Source organism: Gigantopelta aegis, unplaced genomic scaffold (genome assembly GCF_016097555.1).
Source record: "Gigantopelta aegis isolate Gae_Host unplaced genomic scaffold, Gae_host_genome ctg4305_pilon_pilon:::debris, whole genome shotgun sequence".
Taxonomy (NCBI): Eukaryota; Metazoa; Mollusca; class Gastropoda; order Neomphalida; family Peltospiridae; genus Gigantopelta; species Gigantopelta aegis.
Genome location: NW_024533790.1, coordinates 7501 through 29942, shown reverse-complemented (window position 1 = coordinate 29942; position 22442 = coordinate 7501). Strand labels below are relative to the sequence as shown.

Sequence of the window (22442 nt, the reverse complement as noted above, 5' to 3'; positions counted from 1 at the left end):
CTCTCGGTTCCGACTCCCATCTTGCTGATGGGGGCAGGGTTATCGGTCCTTCTGTGGAGGGGTCGATTAGCTCTAGAATGAAGTCCGCTTCGCGGCGCCGTTTGTCTCACCAGATTTCTGGTGCAGGGTTGGTCGTGGCGTCCAAGGGCGCCGTTTCGGCCAACACGTCTTTCGGCGCTACTTCGGTGATCGAGCCACTTGGCGAAATCGCGAAGTCTCACAACGTTGTCTCGGTCACGGAGCCGGGTGGCGTTGTTTCGGGTGCGACGCCAGTGGGCGTCCCTTCTGTTGTTGGGGCGCCTATACTTCTGTTGTTGGGGCGTCATCAACTTTTAGATCGTTCGCATGTGTCTACGTCAACTGGGTTGGCTAATCCACACGTGGTACATTGGGTTCAGAATTCGGTGCAGGATTCGTATGTGTACGAATTTCCTGACGGTCCGGTTCAACCGACACCACCAGTCCCGTTGTCTGCTTCGGCAGAGATCAGGGAAACTGCAGCTTTCTTGGGTGCGCCTGTGTCTACACCGATGGTCAATCCGGACCGGTCAGATCGGGGTAGAGGTTCCAGGCGTTATCCCTTGACTGCGTGGGCGGAACCTTTCGTTCAGGGTCCGATGGTTTCGGGTCACCCTACTCGGGGGGGACTATGTTTTTCTTTTTGAGAATTTCATGGCCTGGCTAGGGGAATCGCCTCCACCAGTCCCTCCACCAGTCTCTCCAGCGAGACCGGGGTTGGACTAGTTTGCAGATTCGGCCGGTCCGCATCGTCCTGCCCATGCAGTTTCGTTTCTGTTACGGTCAGCGCACTTCTTCGCAAGAGGATTTTCCCTCCGAATCAGTGTGTGGTTCGGGGGAAGGGTCGGCACCAGGTTCGATGGTACGCCAGACGGCGATTATGATTACCAGGCGGTTCTTGGTTTTGTACGGGAACAGGTCCGACTGGTGTGCGCGGATGCAATTCCGTCGGAGGAGGCTGTTCAGTCTTACAAGGGTGTTTCATTTGGAAACCGGCCTTTAGCGACGAACGCTCCGCAGCAGGATTTCGGCTTGCCGTTAGCGCACGAGGATCATGAATCTCTTGCGGAGATTGATGCTTTGATTGCGGGTAGCGATCGTATTTTGGGGGCAGTGGTGGAAGAGTTTCCGGCAGCGTTAGCTACCGGGAAACTGTTGTCTGCGGTGAAGGTTTTGTCCACGTCTTCGTATAAGACATTGGGAGCTTCCTTCCTTTCACATCCAGCGGTCGTTTCCGCTAGGGTGAAGGCAGACTGCCACCCATCTCCTAATTTCAGTGTGCCACTCACGGATTTAAAGACTTTGGAGAGGTTATCTAAACTTATTTTTCAAGTCAATAACCATTTAGGTACGTTCCTATTTGGATTAGATAAAGCAGTCACGGGTCTTCCACCAATGGCTAAGGGTTGTTTGTTGGCGGCTTCTAAAGCCTCTCATCACGTCGCTCAGCTTGCTGGGCGTGTTTTTGCCAACAGTCTACTTCTGCGTCGGGATCACTACCTGGCGGGACTGAGAGCGACGGGTATGGTTAAAACCTACTTTTGTAGTCGCTCAGTAAGGGAAACCTTACTTTTTGGGACCAATTTTAACTTGGTCATGGACCAAGAAGCGGCGAAATTCGTCCCTGCTGCTCCGTCCCGAACTGCTCGTAAGCGCCAGGCGGCGTCTACTTTTAAGCCTCCACCTGTTAAGAAATCAACTTTTCTTGACAGTTATCAGATCCCTGTGGTGTCTGATTCGGGCGTGCAGTCTGGTAATGCCCGTGGTTCATCGAAACAGGGACGTTTTCAGGGGAAGCCGGCACGTTTTCGTGGTTCCGCTCGGGGCAAGGTGCCCAGGGGTGGGAAGCTGCCGGGATGAGGGTGCGTGGACAATCGACATCTGCTTACGGAGGTTCCGTTAGCAGATCTTCCTGTGGGGGGCAGATTGCGCCATTTTGTTCAAAGTTGGTGCGAACTGCCAGATCTGGACCCATGGGTTTTGTCGGTTGTCCGCAACGGATACAGAATTCCGTTTTCTTCACCCCCTCCACTGACGTCCTCCTCCTCCTCCCTCCTCTCTCTTCCCCCCCCCCCTGGTTATCTGCAGTACCGCCTGTCGACAAACGAGTACTGGTGGAGAAGATGGTTGTCGAGTTTCTCGAGAAGAAAGCTATCCAGGAGGTGGATTTGGGCAGAGCTTACGAGTTTCAAGTTCTGCCGTTCGGATTGGCCACACGCCCTCGCGTCTTTACTCGGGTAGTAAAAGCAGTGGTGGAGGGTGTACATTTGTTGGGTATACGGATGCACAATTACCTGGAAGATTGGTTAATTCCGGCGGCGTCACAGACGGCATGTCTCGTGGGCGTGGAGTTCGTGATCGACATGATTCTCCGATTAGGGTTTATTCCCAATTGGGTCAAGTCAGGATTAGTGCCAACGCAGGTTTTCACTTATCTTGGGGTGGTTTTCAGCCTTGTGGAGGCGTCCATTCTTCCGACGGATTCGCGACTTCACAATTTCAGGACGTTGGCGCAACGTCTTCTGGTGGAGCAAAGTGCGTCGGTGCGCACGCTCCATGTGTTGACAGGCCATCTCGAATCGCTGGCGGCGCTGAATGTGTGGTTCAGACGGTTCAAGAGACCGCTTCAATGGCATTTGTCCCGAGTGTGGGATGGTCTCAGCTGGGATTTGGTGATACCATTGGGGCCTTGGTTCATTCTTCCGATCCAAGAGTGTCTAGTGGACAAGTGTATGTCCCAGGCCGTTCCTTTACACCCACTTTCTCCAGAGTTGGTCCTGTTTACCGATGCTTCCCTTGAGGGGTTCGGTGCACACCTTTTGGATCAACATCTGTGAGGGGTGTGGACTCCTTCAGTGAGGAGTCGTCACATCAACCTGTTGGAGATGGAAGCAGTGCGTCGCGCTTGTCTCCATTTTAGGACGGTTATTCGACATCGTCGAATTTTGTTGAGGTCGGACAACTCGTCGGTTGTTGCGTACCTCAATCAGTGGGGAGGCACCAAATCCCTGTCATTGAGTCTTGCGGCTTTGGAGATTCTAGAATGGTGCGACGATTGGGGAGTGGTGTTATCGGCCAAACACATTCCTTCGTCCGTGAACGTCTTGGCGGATGCTTTGAGTCGTCGTTCCCCGGTTCAGACGGAGTGGATGTTGCACCGGACGGTGGCTTATCGAGTTCTTCAGTTGTGGGGGAGTCCTCAACTCATTATGTTTGCCACTCGCCTGAACAGTCAGTTGCCAGTGTTTGTATCGCCGGTACCAGACCCATTGGCACTGGAGTACGATGCGTTGAGCATGGACTGGACGGGACTGGATTTTTACGCCTTTCCCCCTATGGTTCTGCTTGGCAAGGTTCTGGCAAAGATCAGACAGCAACCTTGTCATGTCACGCTCATAGCCCCGAATTGGGCAGCTCAAGCCTGGTTTCCTCCGTGCAGGAGCCGGTGCGGTTGCCGTTGATACCCGATCTGTTCAGTCAGATACTGCGTCGGACAGAGTGGCATCCGAAGCCGGAGGTTTTCCGACTTCACGCATGGCGGTTGTCGGGATTTCCCTCCGAAACCGAGGCTTTTCTAAACGGGTTGCTGAGCTCGTCTCCTCTTCGAAGCGCCAGTCTACGGAGAGGGTCTACCAGTGTCACTGGCGCGCTTGGGTTCGTTGGGCGACTGAGAGGGACGTGGATCCCTTGTCGCCTACTGTTAATGACTTAGCTGAGTACTTTCTGGCTCTTGTCCAAGAAAGACAGCTGAAGGTTCAAACAGTGAGAAGTCACCGGTCGTCCATTTTCACTACTCTGAGGCAGTGTGGACGTCAAGATTTCTCAACGAATCTTGTGTTGCATGACTTGCTTAAGTTGTTGCAAAACACGGTTGAGAAGCCTTCCATTTTGCCTAAATGGAATGTTTTTCTGGTTCTGCATGCACTCAAAGGCAAGCCCTACGAGCCTTTGAAATTCGCCAGTCTTCGTCATTTGATGTCGAAAACTTTGTTTCTGGTCTCACTAGCGGCTTGCCGTCGTATTAGTGAGATTCATGCTTTTTTGCATGATTTGGTGGATTACAATACGGACGGGTCAGTTACATTACGTACTGATCCTGTTTTGGTGGCTAAGAACCAGGTGCCAGGGGAAGAATTTCCTCCGGCCATCATTCAGTGTTTATCTTGTACACTTTCTGCAGATAATTCTGATAGACTTCTTTGTCCGGTGCGGGCTTTGAAATTCTATTTGGAGCGTACTAGAAATCTCCGACAAAACACTAAGAGACTGTTTATCTCTTTCACACGCCAACCAGGAGACATTACGAAGAATGCTTTGTCGAGATGGATTGCTGCAACCATCAAACTGGCATATGAGAAGGCGGGTGATCATGTTCTGCGGAATTTCTCTGTTCGACCTCATGAGATTCGGGCGATTTCTGCTTCCCTTAATTTCCATGATTCTTTGGACATTTTCAAGGTCCTGAGTGCTGGATTTTGGAAAGGTCGACACACGTTTGACCGGTTTTATTTCCATGATATGGCTGTTGGTCCGGACGGAACTCGGCGGATTCAGTCAGTCATTGCAGGGCAGCAACTCATTTCGGTGCGCAGGATCACGAGTAGGGGGCGACCCTTATTTCGTCCGGTCGCTAGTGGCAGTCTTTTTGGGAGATAGTTCTCCACCTCCTGTTTGGGTGGATGGTTGACTATCTGGGGCAGTCGAGTGTCTTTTACCATTACTTGGTGTGCGGGTTTCCTCACCTTGTTAACTTGGTTTACTTTTAATTGGGGTTGTAGTTCTTCAATTTAAAAGTCACTTTGACATTTTATACCTCGTATGATGTGGGTTGCTTTTTCACTGTATCATTACTTGAGATGAACACTACTGGTTGAATGGGTAAGTCCTCCTTGTTTTCTTACCTTCTCCCTTTAATGTTAAATTCTCGTGCTTTAACGGTGTTATATCACGTCTGTTATAGCATTGTTGTTGTGCTAGTACGGTAAGTTGAATAAGACTATTAGAAAATTTGTTTCTAATTTTCATTATTATTCATACTTACCTAGTACTAGCACAACAACAATGCTATACGACCCTGAGTTATAACCTCCACTGCAGAATTATCTCCCCTTGCCGAATGTATAACCTACACCCGCGCATGGGTAGACCGTATATCCTCGTTATCGATTCAGTCCGGAATGACTGAATAAAAAAAGACCTCCCTCTGGGCGGGTGGGAGGTAACGGTTGTTGTGCTAGTACTAGGTAAGTATGAATAATAATGAAAATTAGAAAGAAATTTTCTAAAACAAAACATTTACTGAATGACGACCAAATTGGTGTACTTTACTGTAATGTTTATCATATGTAATTATGATCTTTTAAAAAGTATTGTTAGCCAAAGACTTGTGACAATGGCTTCTAAGTAAGGAATCTCCATTAAACAAATACAAAAACTAACCACAAATGACAACACATTTGAAATTTTACTTTTATTCAATTTATTATGAATGTCCATTATATTTGCACCATTAAAGATAAAGTACAAGCAACACAGTAATGTGTGTTCAATCCTTGAACAACTTGCTAGATCCAAACCCCGAGTGAGTGCTTCGCAAGGCTCAATGGGTAGGTGTAGACCACTTGCACCAACCAGTGATCCATAACTGATTTAACAAAGGCCATGGTTTGTGCTATCCTGCCTGTGGGAAGCACAAATAAAAGATCCCTTGCTGCCTGTCGTAAAAGAGTAGCCTATGTAGCGGGTTTTCTCTAAAAAACAGTGTCAGAATGACCATATGTTTGACGTCCAATAGCCGATGATAGATAAAAAATCAATGTGCTCTAGTGGCGTCGTTAAATAAAACAAACTTTACTCTTTTTTTTTTTAACTTGCTAGATCCCATATAGGTTTCGTCTTCTCAAACTGCTTCAACAATGAAGTGGGTGTGTGGGGGCAAGTGATTTTTCCTAGGGACTAGTAACTTTCCTCAGCTACTAGTCCCCCGGGCTAGTGGAAATATTTCCTAATTTTTACCACTGCAATAATATAATTATATTAATAACTAGTCAAAACATTTCTAAATTAAAAAAAAAAAAAAAAAAATTAAAAACCATGTGTTGGTAATTTAATAGAAGAAATTATATTTCTGTATGGATTAAATCATCTTATTTATTCAATTTTCTTCTTTTTTTTCTTCTGTTTTTATCTCCCAATGTTTCTCCCTTTAAACAAAAAAGAAAAAAGAGATCCACTGGATCTTTATAAATAGGAAAGACAGTATTAAATGCTTTGAATTGGAAATCCTATTATTTCTTATACATTGGCTATTTGGATAGTAAATAACGAGAGAGATTCTATATACACTAACCAATATACAGGTAGATCATGCCACTGGAATTTATATACCAGCACTTCTGTTACAGATTTACATTGAAAATGAGTTTTGGATTCAAAAGCTTTTTGTGGGATGCTTTCAAGAGAATGAATTCTTGTGAAAATAGCAAAATGTTTAGCCCTAATATTTGAAAAAACTTGACAAAAATAAGTTGGGCCCCTCTTTTGAAGGAAATGCTTGCCTTAAAATTATGTGCCCCTCCAGCATGCTTTAAATTAAATTGAAGGGGACCCTTACTATCTCATGAAAGCAATTTAAATTCCATAATTTATTGTTTCTTAGAAATGGTATCATAAGAATATCCCAAATCGCAGGCAGTCACTAGGGCTCATTTCATTCATTTCAACTTATTTTCGTGCTTATATATCCAATTAAAGTTCAAGCATGCTGTCCTGGGCACACCTGACCTACCTGGGCTGTCTGTGCAGGATAGGGAGTTAGTAGTTAATTGTTAGTGATTGGTGAGAGAAGAGAGTGTATAGCAGAGATGGGGCTATTACTTGACAAAAATAATCGATTAAGATTACGATTACTTAAGAATCAGTTTGATCAAACCATCTCACGCCCGGTGGAGTGTGGCATGCATTGACCAGTTATCGAAAGACAAAGAAACCATTATGCAGGGTGTGCAATTTACAGTCGCCCGATTGCCCATGGCAAGTCAAAATAGCATCGGGCAAGTCAAAACCTTATCACGTGTCACCCGCCTGGCGACCGAAAATTTCCTCATATTGTATTATGTATCAAAATGCAAAATAACTAATGTTTGTAAGAGATCGGAAAGTTATTTTTTTATTTATTGTTTTCAACTGGTTTCCTATTGATATCTGTGCAACCAAACCCATATAGGACATAATAGCGACCACTTCCCCAGTATATCGAATAGACTAAAACCATTCGGAATGCCTCGGCCGGTTTTGATTATGCATTCAGAAAACCTCGGCCAAGTAAATGTATTCGTAGGTTCAATCGGAACACCTCGGTTATGTCCATCTTTACTTACCATTTATGTTTATTTCTCTAGTGGATGTGATTATTGTTTGTATATACGGTCATAAAAGCACCTTATAAAAGACCGAACTTTGGTCAAACTTTCCAGATGTTTGACTGTGTGGATCCTGTGACAACATAATAATTAGAATTTAATTACAACAGTCCCGTTTCCTTCTTTTGGGTTGTTATTATTGTTTGTATGATATGATAACATGTTTTTAAAGTGCAATTTAAGTAAGTTCTTTAATGAAATTCGGTCGCGGGCCATTCAAAAGTTGTACGGGCGAGTCAAAAGTGTTGCTGTGAGTGACACAATTGGCCAGTCAAAAAAAATCCCAAGTGCATACCCTGATTATGCGTGGCTGGCTTTATCAGGTCTGCTTGCTGTGGTGTGAACTTTACTCTGAAGATAAACCTTAATGTAGTTTGCTAATTACACAAGGTGATTGACAATGATTCCTGTTTAGTTTTGTTCATTGAACAATAGATTGATAATACAATAAACCAATGTATTAAAACATTTTGGTTGTTTTATTTGTAAGTAAAGTCGCTTTATTATTGTGTGAATAAAGTACTGCGATGATTAATTGTTCAGTTTTCACAAAACTTTGATGTTATACAGTGTATACACACACACACACACACACACACACACACACACACACACACAAATACATATACACATATACATATACATATACATATACATACATATACACATATCCACATACACATATATATATATATCTGGGGAACCCCCCTCCCCTCCCCCGTCTACTGCTCCGCGCCTCTGGTGCTCGTGTTTGATAAATTCCGTCTACATGAAATTTATATCCTCCCCGCTTAACATGCTGGCTACATGGGTCTGAATTCAACTATATTATTTATGTTTGTTCTTATTTTAACATGTTGTAGCCTTACAAAATAAAATACAAGAAAAGTTGAGTACATAATTTTTGGTATTTTTTATAAAGTATCTAAAAATATAATGATGCTTTTTGAAAGGTTACAGACACTATAGTAACGAACACTATAAATCCACATTCAGTGTGTATTATTTACAAATCCTTCAGCTACTTCACATTTCTATTATTTTGCCGAGTTTCTCCATATATCTGACTTGTAGATCTCAATTGGATGTAGAATTCTTTTGATCAAGTCAAAAATTATTTGATGGTTACTACAGATTTTTTGTGACAAACCTACATGTACAAGTTGCCTTAATTTTATTAGATTTTTGTAATATTAAAAAATATTGCACCAAACAGTGATGTGTTGGACCACAATATTTTATTGTAGGATAGCATAATTACATGTTGAATCATGATCTGGTCCCTTTATTGTAAAAAAAGCCGAAACTTTATGGATTTACTTGGGCTTGGTAACAGATTTCCTAACAGAAATTATTCCATTATTAAAGAAAATTATTTTAATTCTATATCACATTAAATATGTTCTGACACTTTGATATAATATAATTAAAATATAAAGATTGAGCTGGCATGAACATGCAGACTGGCTATGCTGTATATGATACATTGTCATCCCCTTGCAACCCCATTGTTCTTGATCGTGCAAGTGTCATTCGCGTGTTAACTGTTATGTCACTTTTAGTCAACGAATACCGCCACTGCTATAAGTAAATCTTACAGCATATTGGCAAACAAAACAAATAACAAACTCATGATTCAAATTTACTTACAATCCAGAGTTGCAAACATGTTAAGGGTTAAATAGCTGTGGAAAATGCTGTGGGGTTGCATTATAAATAAAATGTAACAATAAAATATGCAAGATTACACAAAATTCAGGTAACTAATGGCTAAAATTATAATGTGTTGTCCAGACCACTGTAAATGTTATCCTAGAATTGCTGATGGTGCACCAAATTAAATCTCTTTTTCTTTTTTCTTTTAAAGTTCTGACCCTCTTCCACTTAATTTAGACATCTCGTACCTTTTGTAAGTGTAGTTATTTCACTTTTTTTTTTATAAATGTTTTCCTCATTTAGACACCGAGAGCAATTGCTCTCCTACATAATTTCACGGGAGCAATTTATTGCTCACAGTGTTCGTGATTAACGGTATCCCGATATCCCGGGGATACCAGAATTTAATTTTGGATATCAGACTTCAATAACCCAATATCCCACCAGGATACCATATAATGTTGTTGGTTTTTTAATCCAGCGTTTTATATTTTTCACTGAAACAATGAAAGACGTCATTTACTGGTGAAGTTAAGTAACTGTAATTTGGAGCTCGTACCCAGTCTAATGCTATGCCGTAATAATAACTCCCCCAACTCGTACCCAGTCTAATGCTACATTGCAGCAATAGCGACTGGGAACTGCTAAGTCGCTATTGTTTTTGTTGGATGTTTCCTCCCTTCAAATTTTATTTGAGATATTGATTCCAAATCTGCAGAAAATTGATACAGGTAGGTTTATCATTAGTAATGTCAAACACACTTATAGATTACTGCTAAATATTAATTTATGTCAGTATTACTCAAAATAAATGCAGCAAATGTTTTTGCCAATTCCGTTTGATTGCGAATTTGACGAATTCCACGTTTTCGATTGCGGCGTTGCAATAGACTGGGAACGAGAACAGTGTCATCCAAGTTTGTTATGATGTTGTATATGAATTTCATTTAAGCAGGATACTAATTTCTCAGGTGGGATACCAGATTTTGAAATGTTAGCATCCAACTAAGATACTGCCCAAAATTTTAAATCTCCGACTCTGGCTCACCATCGATTTTCAAACCATAAGCACTGTATATACTATAAATTTTCCTTTATCTACTTCAGACAGAATTCTATACCAATATTCTTATTATGTTTTTGCAAATAGCACTAGTGAAAGTTGAGTAGTATATATTTCAATTATTATTCTTAATAAATTGAGAAATTGTAAAATATGTGATTGTCATCATGGTGTACGGTACATGTTTTTTTTCTCTCCAGATTTTAAGATAAAGCTGGATCCACATCTTGTCCACACTGATGATGATGATGATGGTGAAGAAGATATAAAAGACCAAGATGCAGTTTATAAGTGCTTCAAAGACATTTATTTACTTAACAATTGGTTTGAAATTTCCAGACTTGCATGCATCAATGTCAGGGAGATAACTCCTGAATTTGAGGTAACACTGTGTGTGTCTTCTTTTGAACAACTCCTAAAAATAAAGAAAGCCATTGATGAAAGTGATCTGACAAAACTGTTTACAGATTATGCTGTTAGTAATGGTTTAGAAGCAGCTGTTGGTGTACTTAGTGATCAGACTGTCCAACTCAGGATCGAGGTCTCTCTATTGGAGGATAAGAAGACGATCAGAACAGCAAAAGCTTATTTTAAAACACTGTCAAAGTAAGTGGATCTAATGTTTTGGTGCATTTTGAACATTTTTCAATGACCAGTATATTAAAGGCTTTCCCGTCTATTGCAATGCAGTTAATAAAGACACCATTCATGAGGCTTCGTCGTCATCGTGGTAAATCCTGGTTGCCCACGACATCACACATACATTGTCCGATAAAGCGAAAATTATAACCAATGGTGAAAAAGCCTTATATGAAAGTTGTATTAGAATAGTTAATTAAAATTCTTTACAGTAATTTGGCAACACAAATTTTGTGGGTTGGTGAGGGCACATCTTTTTCAATTAAGTTTTCTTAAATAAGTCCTCACTACACAGATGTCATCTACCATTGATTCGAAACCCCTGTTAAATTGCCCAACTTCAAATGAAGATTGCCAATAGAACGGGTTTTCATTGACACTAACAACATACACCATTGTGAACATACATTATATACCGTAAGCATTTAATTTCACTCCAATATTCAGAACATTTCCGTCACATTGTTTTACATCTGGCTGAAGTACCGGTCCGAACAGGTGGTTCATTAACCAATTCACTCCGGCTGTCTCTTCCGATATACACCCATGTCTCAAAAAACTGATGCACAATATTACAAAATAACACAGGCAAAGTCCAGGGAGAAGGCTTACCATTAAACATACAAATTGTTTTAATTCTTCACCAATTCATAGAAGTGAATATGTGAACCACAACATATGTCACAATTAGGAACTATAGTGGACCGTGATTAATGAACTGTCACCTGGCAGTCAACTGTAGTGAGACCTAAGATAATTAATATATTGGTATCAATAGAAATTAGAAACAGGTATCATTTTTTTAAATAAGAAAGAAAAAATATATGTGATATATATTTTTGGCAAAGATCTGTGGAAGACCTGGTTATTTTGGTCACATAGCAATGACGTGACTTCAGCAGGCAGACAAATCCGATTCACAGTGTTCGTATGGGTCATGGAAATCCTGTCAAGTCATGGAATTTGTAAATGTCATTTTCCAGGCCTGGAAAGTCATAGAATTTTGATATTGGTCATAGAAAGTCGTGGAAAATGAAAATCTCTCTAAATCCTTTTTTTTCTGCTAATCCCCCTCAAAACACTGGGCGTCAATATACCCACACCTGTTTGCTCAGTGTTACACTAATTATTAACACTGTTAGAACAAAAGGCCAATCAAAAAGCAAGTGACTTGCTCAAGTCGGTGAGATGTTTCGGTGGAACTATATCAGAGTTTACTGTTAAAATATTTAAGTTAGAATCAAAGTTTCTAAAATGACAGTAATAAAACATATTTTGTTACAATGCCAGGAAAGTGTAAATTTCAAGACGGTTGGATTCAACATGATTCATACAGTAAATGGATTCAATGCTGTTCTTCACCTGGCAAAGTGTGTTGCAAATTATGTTTTGAAAATATTGAAAATAACTGGAATCAGCAAAACATAAAAAAAAGAAGAAAGAAATGTTTTATTTAACGACGCACTCAACACAGTCTTATTATATGGCGTCAGATATATGGTTAAGGACCACACAGATAGAGAGGAAACCAGCTATCGTCACTTCATGGGCTACTCTTTACGATTAGCAGCAAGGGTTCTTTTTTATGCACTATCCTACAGACAGGGTAACACATACCATGACCTTTGATATACCAGTCGTGGCACACTGGCTGGAACGAGAAATAGCCCAATGGGCCCACCGACAGGGATTGATTCCAGACTGACCGCGCATCAAGCGAACACTTTACCACTGGGCTACGTCCCGCCCCTCAAAACATAAAAATGCAATGAAAAATGTGAGCACCTCGAAGTCTGTGTTTCAGTTTGCTAAATCTTCAAAGAGTGATGCATGTGGTGACTGAAGTGGTTCCGGATAATCATATTTGTGATAAAGACCACAGCAACAGGTACGTTAATATTTATGTCAAAAATTATTAATGTTAAATTAAATTAATTTTTAATAAAAAAATTTTTTTTTAATATTTATAATTCTAGGCCCAATAAAATAAATTGTACTTTTGACACCTAAAAATTAGGGATGTTTTGACAACAGCTATTGTGCAACATAGAATGAATCACTGTTACACTGTTATATGCTTAATTCAGTTTTATTCTTTATTAGCTTTGAGTTTATTTCTTTTTTATTTTTAACAATTTCCTGCTGGCATAACCTAAAATTGTTATTATTATACAATATTATACATGTATACAAAATATCTAAAATATATAAGTTAATATAAGCACATACATGTATACAAAGAATATAAATATGCATACCAAGTACATAAAAATATATACCAAGTATATAAAAAATTGGAAAGTTCTAAAAAATTCATTATATACTGTACACATATTCTGATTTTACATATTTCTTTCAAATAACGTTGGTCTATAGATAATGTTAATTAACTGCAATGTAAATTCATTTAATAAGTATCAATATAAATTTCTTCTGGACGTTGTCCGTGCTCTGCTGTAACAATGTATAAATATGTTGACCTGTCTGTGTTCATGATTTAAGACATACCTTCTTTTTACAGACAAACGCATCTCAGCAGTTCCATTACCCGAAATGAATGCTTATCAGCAGAAGTGTTATGGGCCCTCATGGTTGTGTGTTCGCACTACAGTTATAAGAGCTGCGAAGATGTCTCCATGTTGTTTTCACGCATGTTTTCAAATAGTAACATACATGTAGCTCAACAGTTCATGTGTGGAGAAAAAAGCCCCAGCCTACTTGGCATGTTTTGGACTTGCTCCGTATTTCACGTCACTTCTAAATTCAAATGTGAAAGATGCTGATGGATATGTTTTATTGTTTGATGAATCCCTCAATAAATCCATCCAGATGAAACAACGGGACATATATTTGAGATTTTGGGATTCCAACACCAACCAGGTGACATCACGCTATTTCACCTCCATATTTCTCGGACATTTGGCAGCTGATGACATACTCTCTAAACTGATGGCTGGTATTAATGACAATGATCTGGATGTATTAAAAATAATACAGATATCCATGGATGGGCTGAACATCAACTGGAAGCTTCATCGTATGTTCTCGGATGAACTGCGTTAAAAGGATGTAAATGCCAAAAGTTTTTTGGATGTTGGTTCTTGTGGTTTGCATGTGGTGCATAATGCATTTAAACATGGAGGAAAAGCGTCAAAGATGCTAATTGATGACATTTTATTTGCCATGTTTTCTGACACACCGGCAAGAAGAGATGATTTTAAGAGCATAACTGGATCAGACAGGTTCCCTTTAAAAGTTTGTCGACACCGACGGTTGGAAAATGTACCAGTGGTGACAAGAGCCCAAGAAATTTGGTCCTCCATTGTTACTTATGTAAACAAAAGTTCAAAGTGATAAATCATTTGTCGAATCAAAATCATTTGAAACTGTTAATGCTGCTGCACGAGATGAGCATTCTTAACTTTGTTTCAAAGTGACAGTCCTCTGTTGCCATTCTTATCAGATCACTAGCACAAGATGATAACATTATTAATGAGGAGATTTTGTGAAATTGGACATACTATACAAGGCAACAACATCTGCCAAATTGTTCAAAAATTGATGTTTTTTAGACAAAAAATTTGGTTGACTACTAGGGTTTGAAGTAGAGAATTAACTGAAAACTCTGAAAAGACAAAAGGAGTTGAGTGATAGGCAATTAATGGACTTCAGGATGCAGGTGCAACATTTAAAAAAAAACCCTGTTTCAAAGCTATAAGAGAAAACACCAGTTGCATACAGTTTGGCCAGGAATTTGTCTTATGTAAATCCAAAATTGATGTTGAATGACAAGAAAGCTGCTGCAGACAAGTTAAAAAATGTACTGACAAAGTTGGTAGAAGCGAAATATGTGAGAGAAAAATGACTGCGACATACTGAAATGGCTGTTTGAGGAATATCTGGGGAAAATTAGTCTTCATGAACGAAGTTGTGTTCATCTGAATTCTTTGCTTTATGAATTGGTGGGAAAAGATCCAAAGGTGGAAAAGTTGTGGATGGTTGTGAGAAGTCTCCTCATTTTATCTCATGGACAAGCTTCAGTGGAGAGAGGATTTTCTGTCAACTGGCAGATCATGGTTGAAAACATGAGGTAGCAGTCGTTCAGGAGTCAAAGGATAATTCATGATCATGTTACCTATGCTGGTGGTCTGAAAAACATTGTTGTAAACAAAGAACTGCTGGCTTAATCAGCCAAGGGACGGCAACACTACCATGTCTATTTGGAGGAGGAAAAGAAAAAAATCACACAGAAAAAACATGTCGATAAGAGGAAAGTCGTCGATTCAGACATAGATGTGTTGGTGAAGAAGAGGAGACTGACCATGGACATAGAGTCACTGCAAACAGAGGCTTACAGCTTTGCGGACAAGGCAGAACAACAACACAACATCTCCTTCATTATAAAGTCGAATGCCATGAGATGTCTTGCTAAAGATAAAGAAAGAAAAAAAGAAATGTTTTATTTAACGACGCACTCGACACATTTTAATTACGGTTATTTGGCATCAGACATATGGTTACGGATCACACAGATATTGGGAGAGGAAACCCGCTGTTGCCACTTCATGGGCTACTCTTTCCGATTAGCAGCAAGGGATCTTTTATATGCACCATCCCACAGACAGGATAGCACATACCACAGCTTTTGATATACCAGTCGTGGTGCACTGGCTGTGATGAGAAATGTTTTATTTAACGACGCACTCGACACATTTTAATTACGGTTATTTGGCATCAGACATATGGTTACGGATCACACAGATATTGGAAGAGGAAACCCGCTGTTGCCACTTCATGGGCTACTCTTTCCGATTAGCAGCAAGGGATCTTTTATATGCACCATCCCACAAACAGGATAGCACATACCACAGCTTTTGATATACCAGTCGTGGTGCACTGGCTGTGACGAGAAATAGCCCAATGGGCCAGACCGACTGCGCAACGAGTGAGCGCTGTACCACTGGCCTACGTCCCACCCCCAGCTAAAGATAAAGAGACAGAAATCCAGGAAATCAACACAGAGATTGAAAACTTAGAGAAAAAGAAGGAACAATAAACTTCATGTAAATAAGTTTTTAACAGTTGCAGTTTTACTGGTGATGAATGTGTAAATATGTTTTGATAAAGACTACTGGTGATGGATTTTTGTTCATTTAGTTGTTGTACTCAGAGACTGTTTTCTGAACATTAAAAGACAATTACAAAAAGGTTATACACATATGGCATTACATATATGCTTTATACAGTTAGTTATTCTCTTTAAAAAAAACCCCAAAAAACCTCACACATTTAAGCGAGGATGGTAAAAAATATCCTTGAAACGGTCATGGAAAATGCCTTGAAACAGTCATGGAATTTGGTTAGTGATAAAGTGTTTGAACCCTAGCTAGCTGAATCAATTTCTGACAGAATTATTAAATTTTAATTATAAAATTTGTTTAGTCCATTCCATCCTGCTACAAAAATGTTTTTTGTTTCGTAATTAATTTTCAGTTTGGTTTATGTAAGAAGAAAAGTAAAAGTATTTTGGAAATAACAAAAAAACCCACCCCACCTATTTTTGTGTGCAGTTTAGAAAGCAATCAGCTCAGAAATAAATAACTTGTAGTAAATTCCATAGTATGAAAAAAGTGAGAAGGACTATAAGTAAATAAAGCTAAAGCAAATTATTTAGTTATTTTTGTACAATTTTACAAATTGTCTGAAAGTAATAATTTTTTATTTACATCTGCGCAAAATTGCATGGTGTGACTCGTCTCCCAGTGGTAGCTCACGTATAGCCTAATACAAAATAATCTACAACTAACTGGGCTACAGAATTGCACACCTTGCCTTTTAAGGTGCGCGGGTGCAATTGCGCTCATACAGCGCACGTAATCTAGCGAGTATGAAAAATAATGCATGTTACACTTAACAAACAGTGCACTCCATGCAAGATTTTAATATATGACTGGTACTTATCTTTGCTATACAAATCAGAAAACACAGGTTTAATAGACATCTTCGATGACATACCAATCTGATCAAAACATTTTTGCCTATTTAATTTATTATTAATTAGAAACAGTCCACTTTTGTAAGGTAATAGATCACAACGTCTGATAAGGATAACTCGTTTATACTGTTCATATAGTTATGACAAAAAGAGAAAAGGGATTGAATTAAATAGTGGCTTCTGTAGCCTACACAAATGAACTCGTTATGGAAATCAGCGAAGTTGGTAAAATTGTCTCGATTAGTTCACAACTGTTAGACTACAAAGCTTACGTGAGGCCCCGAAAATGGCAATCATGTAATTTTATACTTTCTTTTTTATAAAAAGAAATGAAATTTATATGGGATAATAAAAAGAAGGAAAAGAAATGATAATAGGCATATAGGAATAAAACTTCATTTAAATAGTCAAACCTGTCCTAGCGGCCACCTGTAATCAGCGGTCACCTGCCTTAAGCGGCCATTTTTTTCCCTCCCAAACAATTTATAATGTAAATGCACCTATAATAAGCGGCCACCTGTCTAACGCGGCCAGCAGCCACCTAAATCGGATCTCAAATAGCTAAAATACCTGTATTAAGCGCCCACATTAAACGTTTACTGATATATAAAAGGGATATTTTAACAACAATGATAAGGTGCAGCAAATAATTCAGGAATACTATAGTACCCTTTCAGTCCCGACATCTCAACTGTGTATCAATTAAGAAAGTCTGACTTGGAATACATCTAACTGCCTCTGGGCAGGCTATGCTTGACATATGTAAATTCCCTTAGGCTACTATGACAATACACTGCATGAAGTAGGAATTAAATAATTAAATGGAAAAAGAAAACAGTTGTTGAGAACGTTAATTTAATACATTCCAGTTTAAAAAAAATTCTGAAGGAGGCGACATGTCAAAAGTTGATTTATAGTCAACTGTGAAGCACACATCCGTCAATTAGCAATATAGATGGTAAAACACGTTTTGAAGACTCTATATGTGGCAACCTGTAATCAGCAGCCACCTGTCTCAAGCGGCCAATTTTATCTACTCCCTTGATTGACCACTTAAAACAGGTTTGACTGTATTTGTATTTCAGCCAGAGGTTAATGAATGTGCATATGTTACTTATATATGTATATATGTACACACTATATAGTAACAGTAATCAATGATTATTGCCGATTGTTTTGTTTGTTAGCGCAGTACTCTGTGGCATATTGACCAATCAGAGCTATCGGGGTCGGATTATTTTTACTCTTGGCATTCTGCACGCACACGTGCTGGTCTACTTAACAACTTATTAGCATTGATGATAGTGTCTAAAATTATGGGGGTTTTATTATCTTTATTATGGCATCCCACGTTTGGAATAAAATCCTTTGTCATGACAGATTTTGTCAAAGTTTGTATATATATTTTTTATCAACAACATTGCGGCCGTTCTAGATCAATGACATAACACAGTCAGGGCCTTTCGTAACTTGTAGCGGTAGGTTAAATGGCATGTTACAAAATGTTGAGGGAGGGATACTGGTTGCGTAATTATTGAATTAAAAATGCCACGTGAATGTCAATGTCCCAACCAACACTATCAATTGAACTAATTGTAGGCCTACGGTTCACAAGTTATTTAAAACAATGTTTTAATAATATGAGTAAGTAGTGCACACCTGAGATGCTTGGGTCGTGGTTCATGAACCACCTTCTCAGAACCAGTGGGTTTTTCCCATCCCAACTATCATAATCAAATTTGTTGTACATAATAATGAAATTCAAAACAAGTTGATTCCTATATATGTTTAGTTGCACATTCATCAAACCATCTAACACTGAAAAGGTATATACATGTATATATAATTGTGGATATCAAATTATCTGAATAGTAAATATTGTAATTAAAAAATCAAATTATCTGCATCAGTGTATATACATGTCATAATTATATTTCTATAGTACTACTCCTGAAACATTTGAATAAATTAGAACTCCATTCCTGAAAGGGGAAAGAAGTCCGACCACACTAATGAACCAAACAACATAAAATTAGAAGAAAACATTCTTTGTTTATTGGTTCATTTTTGCAACATATGTGTCTGCATTTACATGTACCAGTTACTTCATAAATTGATAATGCTTGGTTTTTACTCACCTTAGCATTTTGATGAGTGCGATTTTTCATGCGCCTAAGCGTTTTGAGGTGTGCGATTTTTCACTCGCCTTTGTTTTTCAAAAGCCAAGGACTGGAATTGTTGTTCATGTGTTAGCAAAGTGTTCACATGTTCAGTGTTTGATATAAGTATTTTAAGAAATAGATACAAACAAAGCTGGGGTAAAGTTCTCCTTATCATAAAAGAACCTAACTTCATTTGTGCTTAATAGAATTGAAAAACAAAGTGAAATGTACAAATGTAAATATGTATTTGTTAACCGTAGTAATTTAAGCATTGGTTATTCATACCTGTCAGTCCTGTCCAGGTTGTTGCCCAATTCCTTTGTAAATATTAGGTACTTTCACTACTAATTTATCCATTTATTACTTTTATACAGGAACCCAGAAAAATCAAGACAAGAAAAGCAGGACAATAAAGGTTCAAAACTGCAGGATAAAAGTGACTGTGTAAGTTTTGTGTGTGTGTTTGTGAGAGTGTGCGGCACAGTTCATTAGTACATCTATGACAGACAATTTCTGCACCATTGTCTTGGCTTCGTACACAATAAATATAAAATATCATGCTGTAATTTCACTTCATATCCATATTTCATAAATGGTATAATTTTTTAAAATACAATATTTTTTTCAAACATGCATGTAATTTAGATAAATTAGTAATCTTCAAACAAAAACATTTCAGTAGCAATTTTGCATTGAAAAGTTCTCAGTGTCTGAAAACGGAAGCGTCATATACACAGTTGATTGTTATTCAGAGAACATTTTTGTACAGTATCGTGTCGCTATTCACTTGGCTAGTTTCAGAGATTGGTCCATAGTTTAAAACAATAAACAGTAGTTGCTAATAAATTTTCAGTTGACTAGAAATATTCCCTTTAAAATATTGTGTATTGAGAGATGCAAAGTGACGTCATTCAAATTCAAAAACAGTTACCGTATTTGACCGGGAATAAGCCCAGGGGGCCAAGACAACTCATTTGTAGCTTTGTTGGGGGTGGGCTTATTTCCAGACATGGGGCCAGTTTTGTTAAAAATTTCCCATGTTCACTAATGAGTAAAAGAACCTGGAAATTATCAATAAATAAAACAACAAAAGCGGTAATAAATTTCATTTCAACATCCAAAGAATATCGTTTTTTAATTTATTTTATAACGTATGAACACACATAATCCAGCACACAAAGTGAAAGTACATAATCAGATGTCAAGTTCATCCTGGTCCCACCCAACAAACTCGATGTCCTCAGTGTCGTCATCCTCATCGTCGAAATGAACTCCAGATTCGATCTCTTCATGTGGTGGCACTTCCTTGATTTCCAGTCCAACATCGTCGACCAAGCGAGAACTTAGCAGATAGTTTCTGCTTCCATCCAATGGTAGTGAAATCCCACAAGACTTAAAAGCCCCCGGATGGTTCCCTCCTCAACAGCTTCCACGCGACACTTATCCAGCCTATAATGTTCTGTCTTGTCAGTTGTACATAATTTCCTCTGCAGTTCCGCTTTGCCTACTTGAACCACTCACACCAATGTTGCTTTATTCTCTCTTTGAACACCTTGTTCACGTGAGTATCCATTGGCTGGACAAGTCCCGTGCAGCCTGAAAAATAAATATTGAATACTGTAAACCATTTGTTTATTGCTTCACGCAATTAATGCATCATCAAAATAATGAGACTGACCATCCCCAGCAAATAATTACTAGTTAATTTGATTACATTTCATAACATATTTAATAGTAGATGACTAGGTAAAAACCGCTGTGAATAAATAAATAAATAAAGCGCAACAAACATCGGCCAGTTTCCCACTAAATTAAAAAAAGAATGTATGAATTAATACTATAAATAAAATAACAAAATACTGAAACAAAATAATTTTTGTTTCATTTTAATTTGTATGAATATCAAATTAAAAAATGTCAAATTAAAAAATATTTTTTTACATACCTCCTGGTACTGTTACTATGTTGGTCTCGTACTCGTCAAAACGATCTGTCGATGACTGGCACGTGTGTGGCTTGTATGTGTCCAATATGAGAAGTCGCCGAGTGTCGTTGTTGTTTGGTCCCCAGACATGTCGGATGAAATGGTGTACTTTCGCTGTTGTCATCCAACTGTTCTCCGTAGCAGTAATCAGTACATTGTCTGGCACTTTCAACGTGGGTAGCACTCGTGGGCCGATAACACCATTTTTCTCCTTGACGATGATCAAAGCTTTCCGTTTATCCCCATTAGCACTCGCCGTCAAAGCTACTGTACACCCCTTTTTAGCACCGCCGGTGTGAGAGATTCGCACAGTCTTTGCTCCTTTGACCTCATTTGTGTATTTCGGTACAGTGTCAAATCTAACCATCGTCTGGTCCATATTCGCTATGTTGTAATCGGTGTAGTCCCATTTCTGTCTTAAAGCACGGATTGCTGAATGAAAACCTGAAATTTTCTCCTTGTAATCACTCGGGATTTTCTGTGCGTCGTTTGTCCCCCGTCTGATTACCACCGAATATCGCTGCTTTCACCTACGTAGCCACCCGTTTGATGCCTGGAACTTCTGTACTCTAAGCTGACTGGCAACTTCTCGGGCCTTGCTTTGCAGAAAGTAGTTGGACACGCATCTACCTTCTGCCCGCTCATCCTTGAACCATTTGAAGACAGCTTGATCCATTTCGGTGCTCATTGCTTCCGCTCCACTACAAATATTCTTTCATTCGCTATCTTTGCCTTTCGAAAACATCAGCAATTTCTCGTAATCTTTGTCCCACAGTTGAACCTGTTTTCTTGAAATGCCATATTCTCTTTTAGCCGCGGACAGATTTCGGCCATTACGTCTAAACCAACCAACAACATCTAACTTATCTTTTACAGTATACCGTTTGCATACGAAAGGCATGTTCAGTGTATATTGGTGAAAACAGAAACTATGTGTAATTTTTAAGACCCACTATATAGCATTTCTCAGTAATTACCCCAAGCGAGCTTGTTTATCAATATTACTCACCTTTTCTATTCATTTTGTTTGATGCAAAATATTTTCTCTCAATTCGTTTAATGTGTGATTAGTGCTAAATAAACCTAATGATATTATAAAAACACAGATGTGGCTGCATCGCTTGTGTTAAACTCTTATTTCTTTTATTTTATTCATTAATGAGTCAGTGCGCCTCAACTGAGAATTAACAACAAAAACAACAGTCAATTAATTAAAATGTTTACCACACCATTCAACCAATCATGAGTTGTTTGTCAATCAAGGCAGTCTTCACGCCCTCTTCCATACCTCACAACAGTCAGTTCATGGGACGTCACAAGTAGTATTACGAATCAACCAATCAAAAAGGTTTCTGTTGTAGCTATTTTTACTGTAGGCCAGGAAGGTCGGCTTTCATCAAAGACAGTGTGTGACACAAGTGAAACAGACATACTTAGGTTTCACGAAATGGTCGCTTTGTTGATCAAAGTACAATAGCCGACAGTGAAATTGTTGATTGCATAT

The 22442-nt window shown here is 39.0% G+C and overlaps 1 protein-coding gene across 1 annotated transcript in view; it reads left to right on the top strand.

Moving 5' to 3' along the window:
- Positions 1 to 22442, top strand: part of LOC121392694 — a gene marked incomplete at its 3' end in the record, with an annotated part of 58422 nt that overhangs the window by 31380 nt on the left and 4600 nt on the right. Inside the window, exons 3-4 of the mRNA XM_041523798.1 lie at positions 10359 to 10764; positions 19329 to 19398. Of these exons, the coding sequence (XP_041379732.1) occupies positions 10359 to 10764; positions 19329 to 19398 (476 nt within the window). The remainder of the gene's footprint in view (positions 1 to 10358; positions 10765 to 19328; positions 19399 to 22442) is intronic.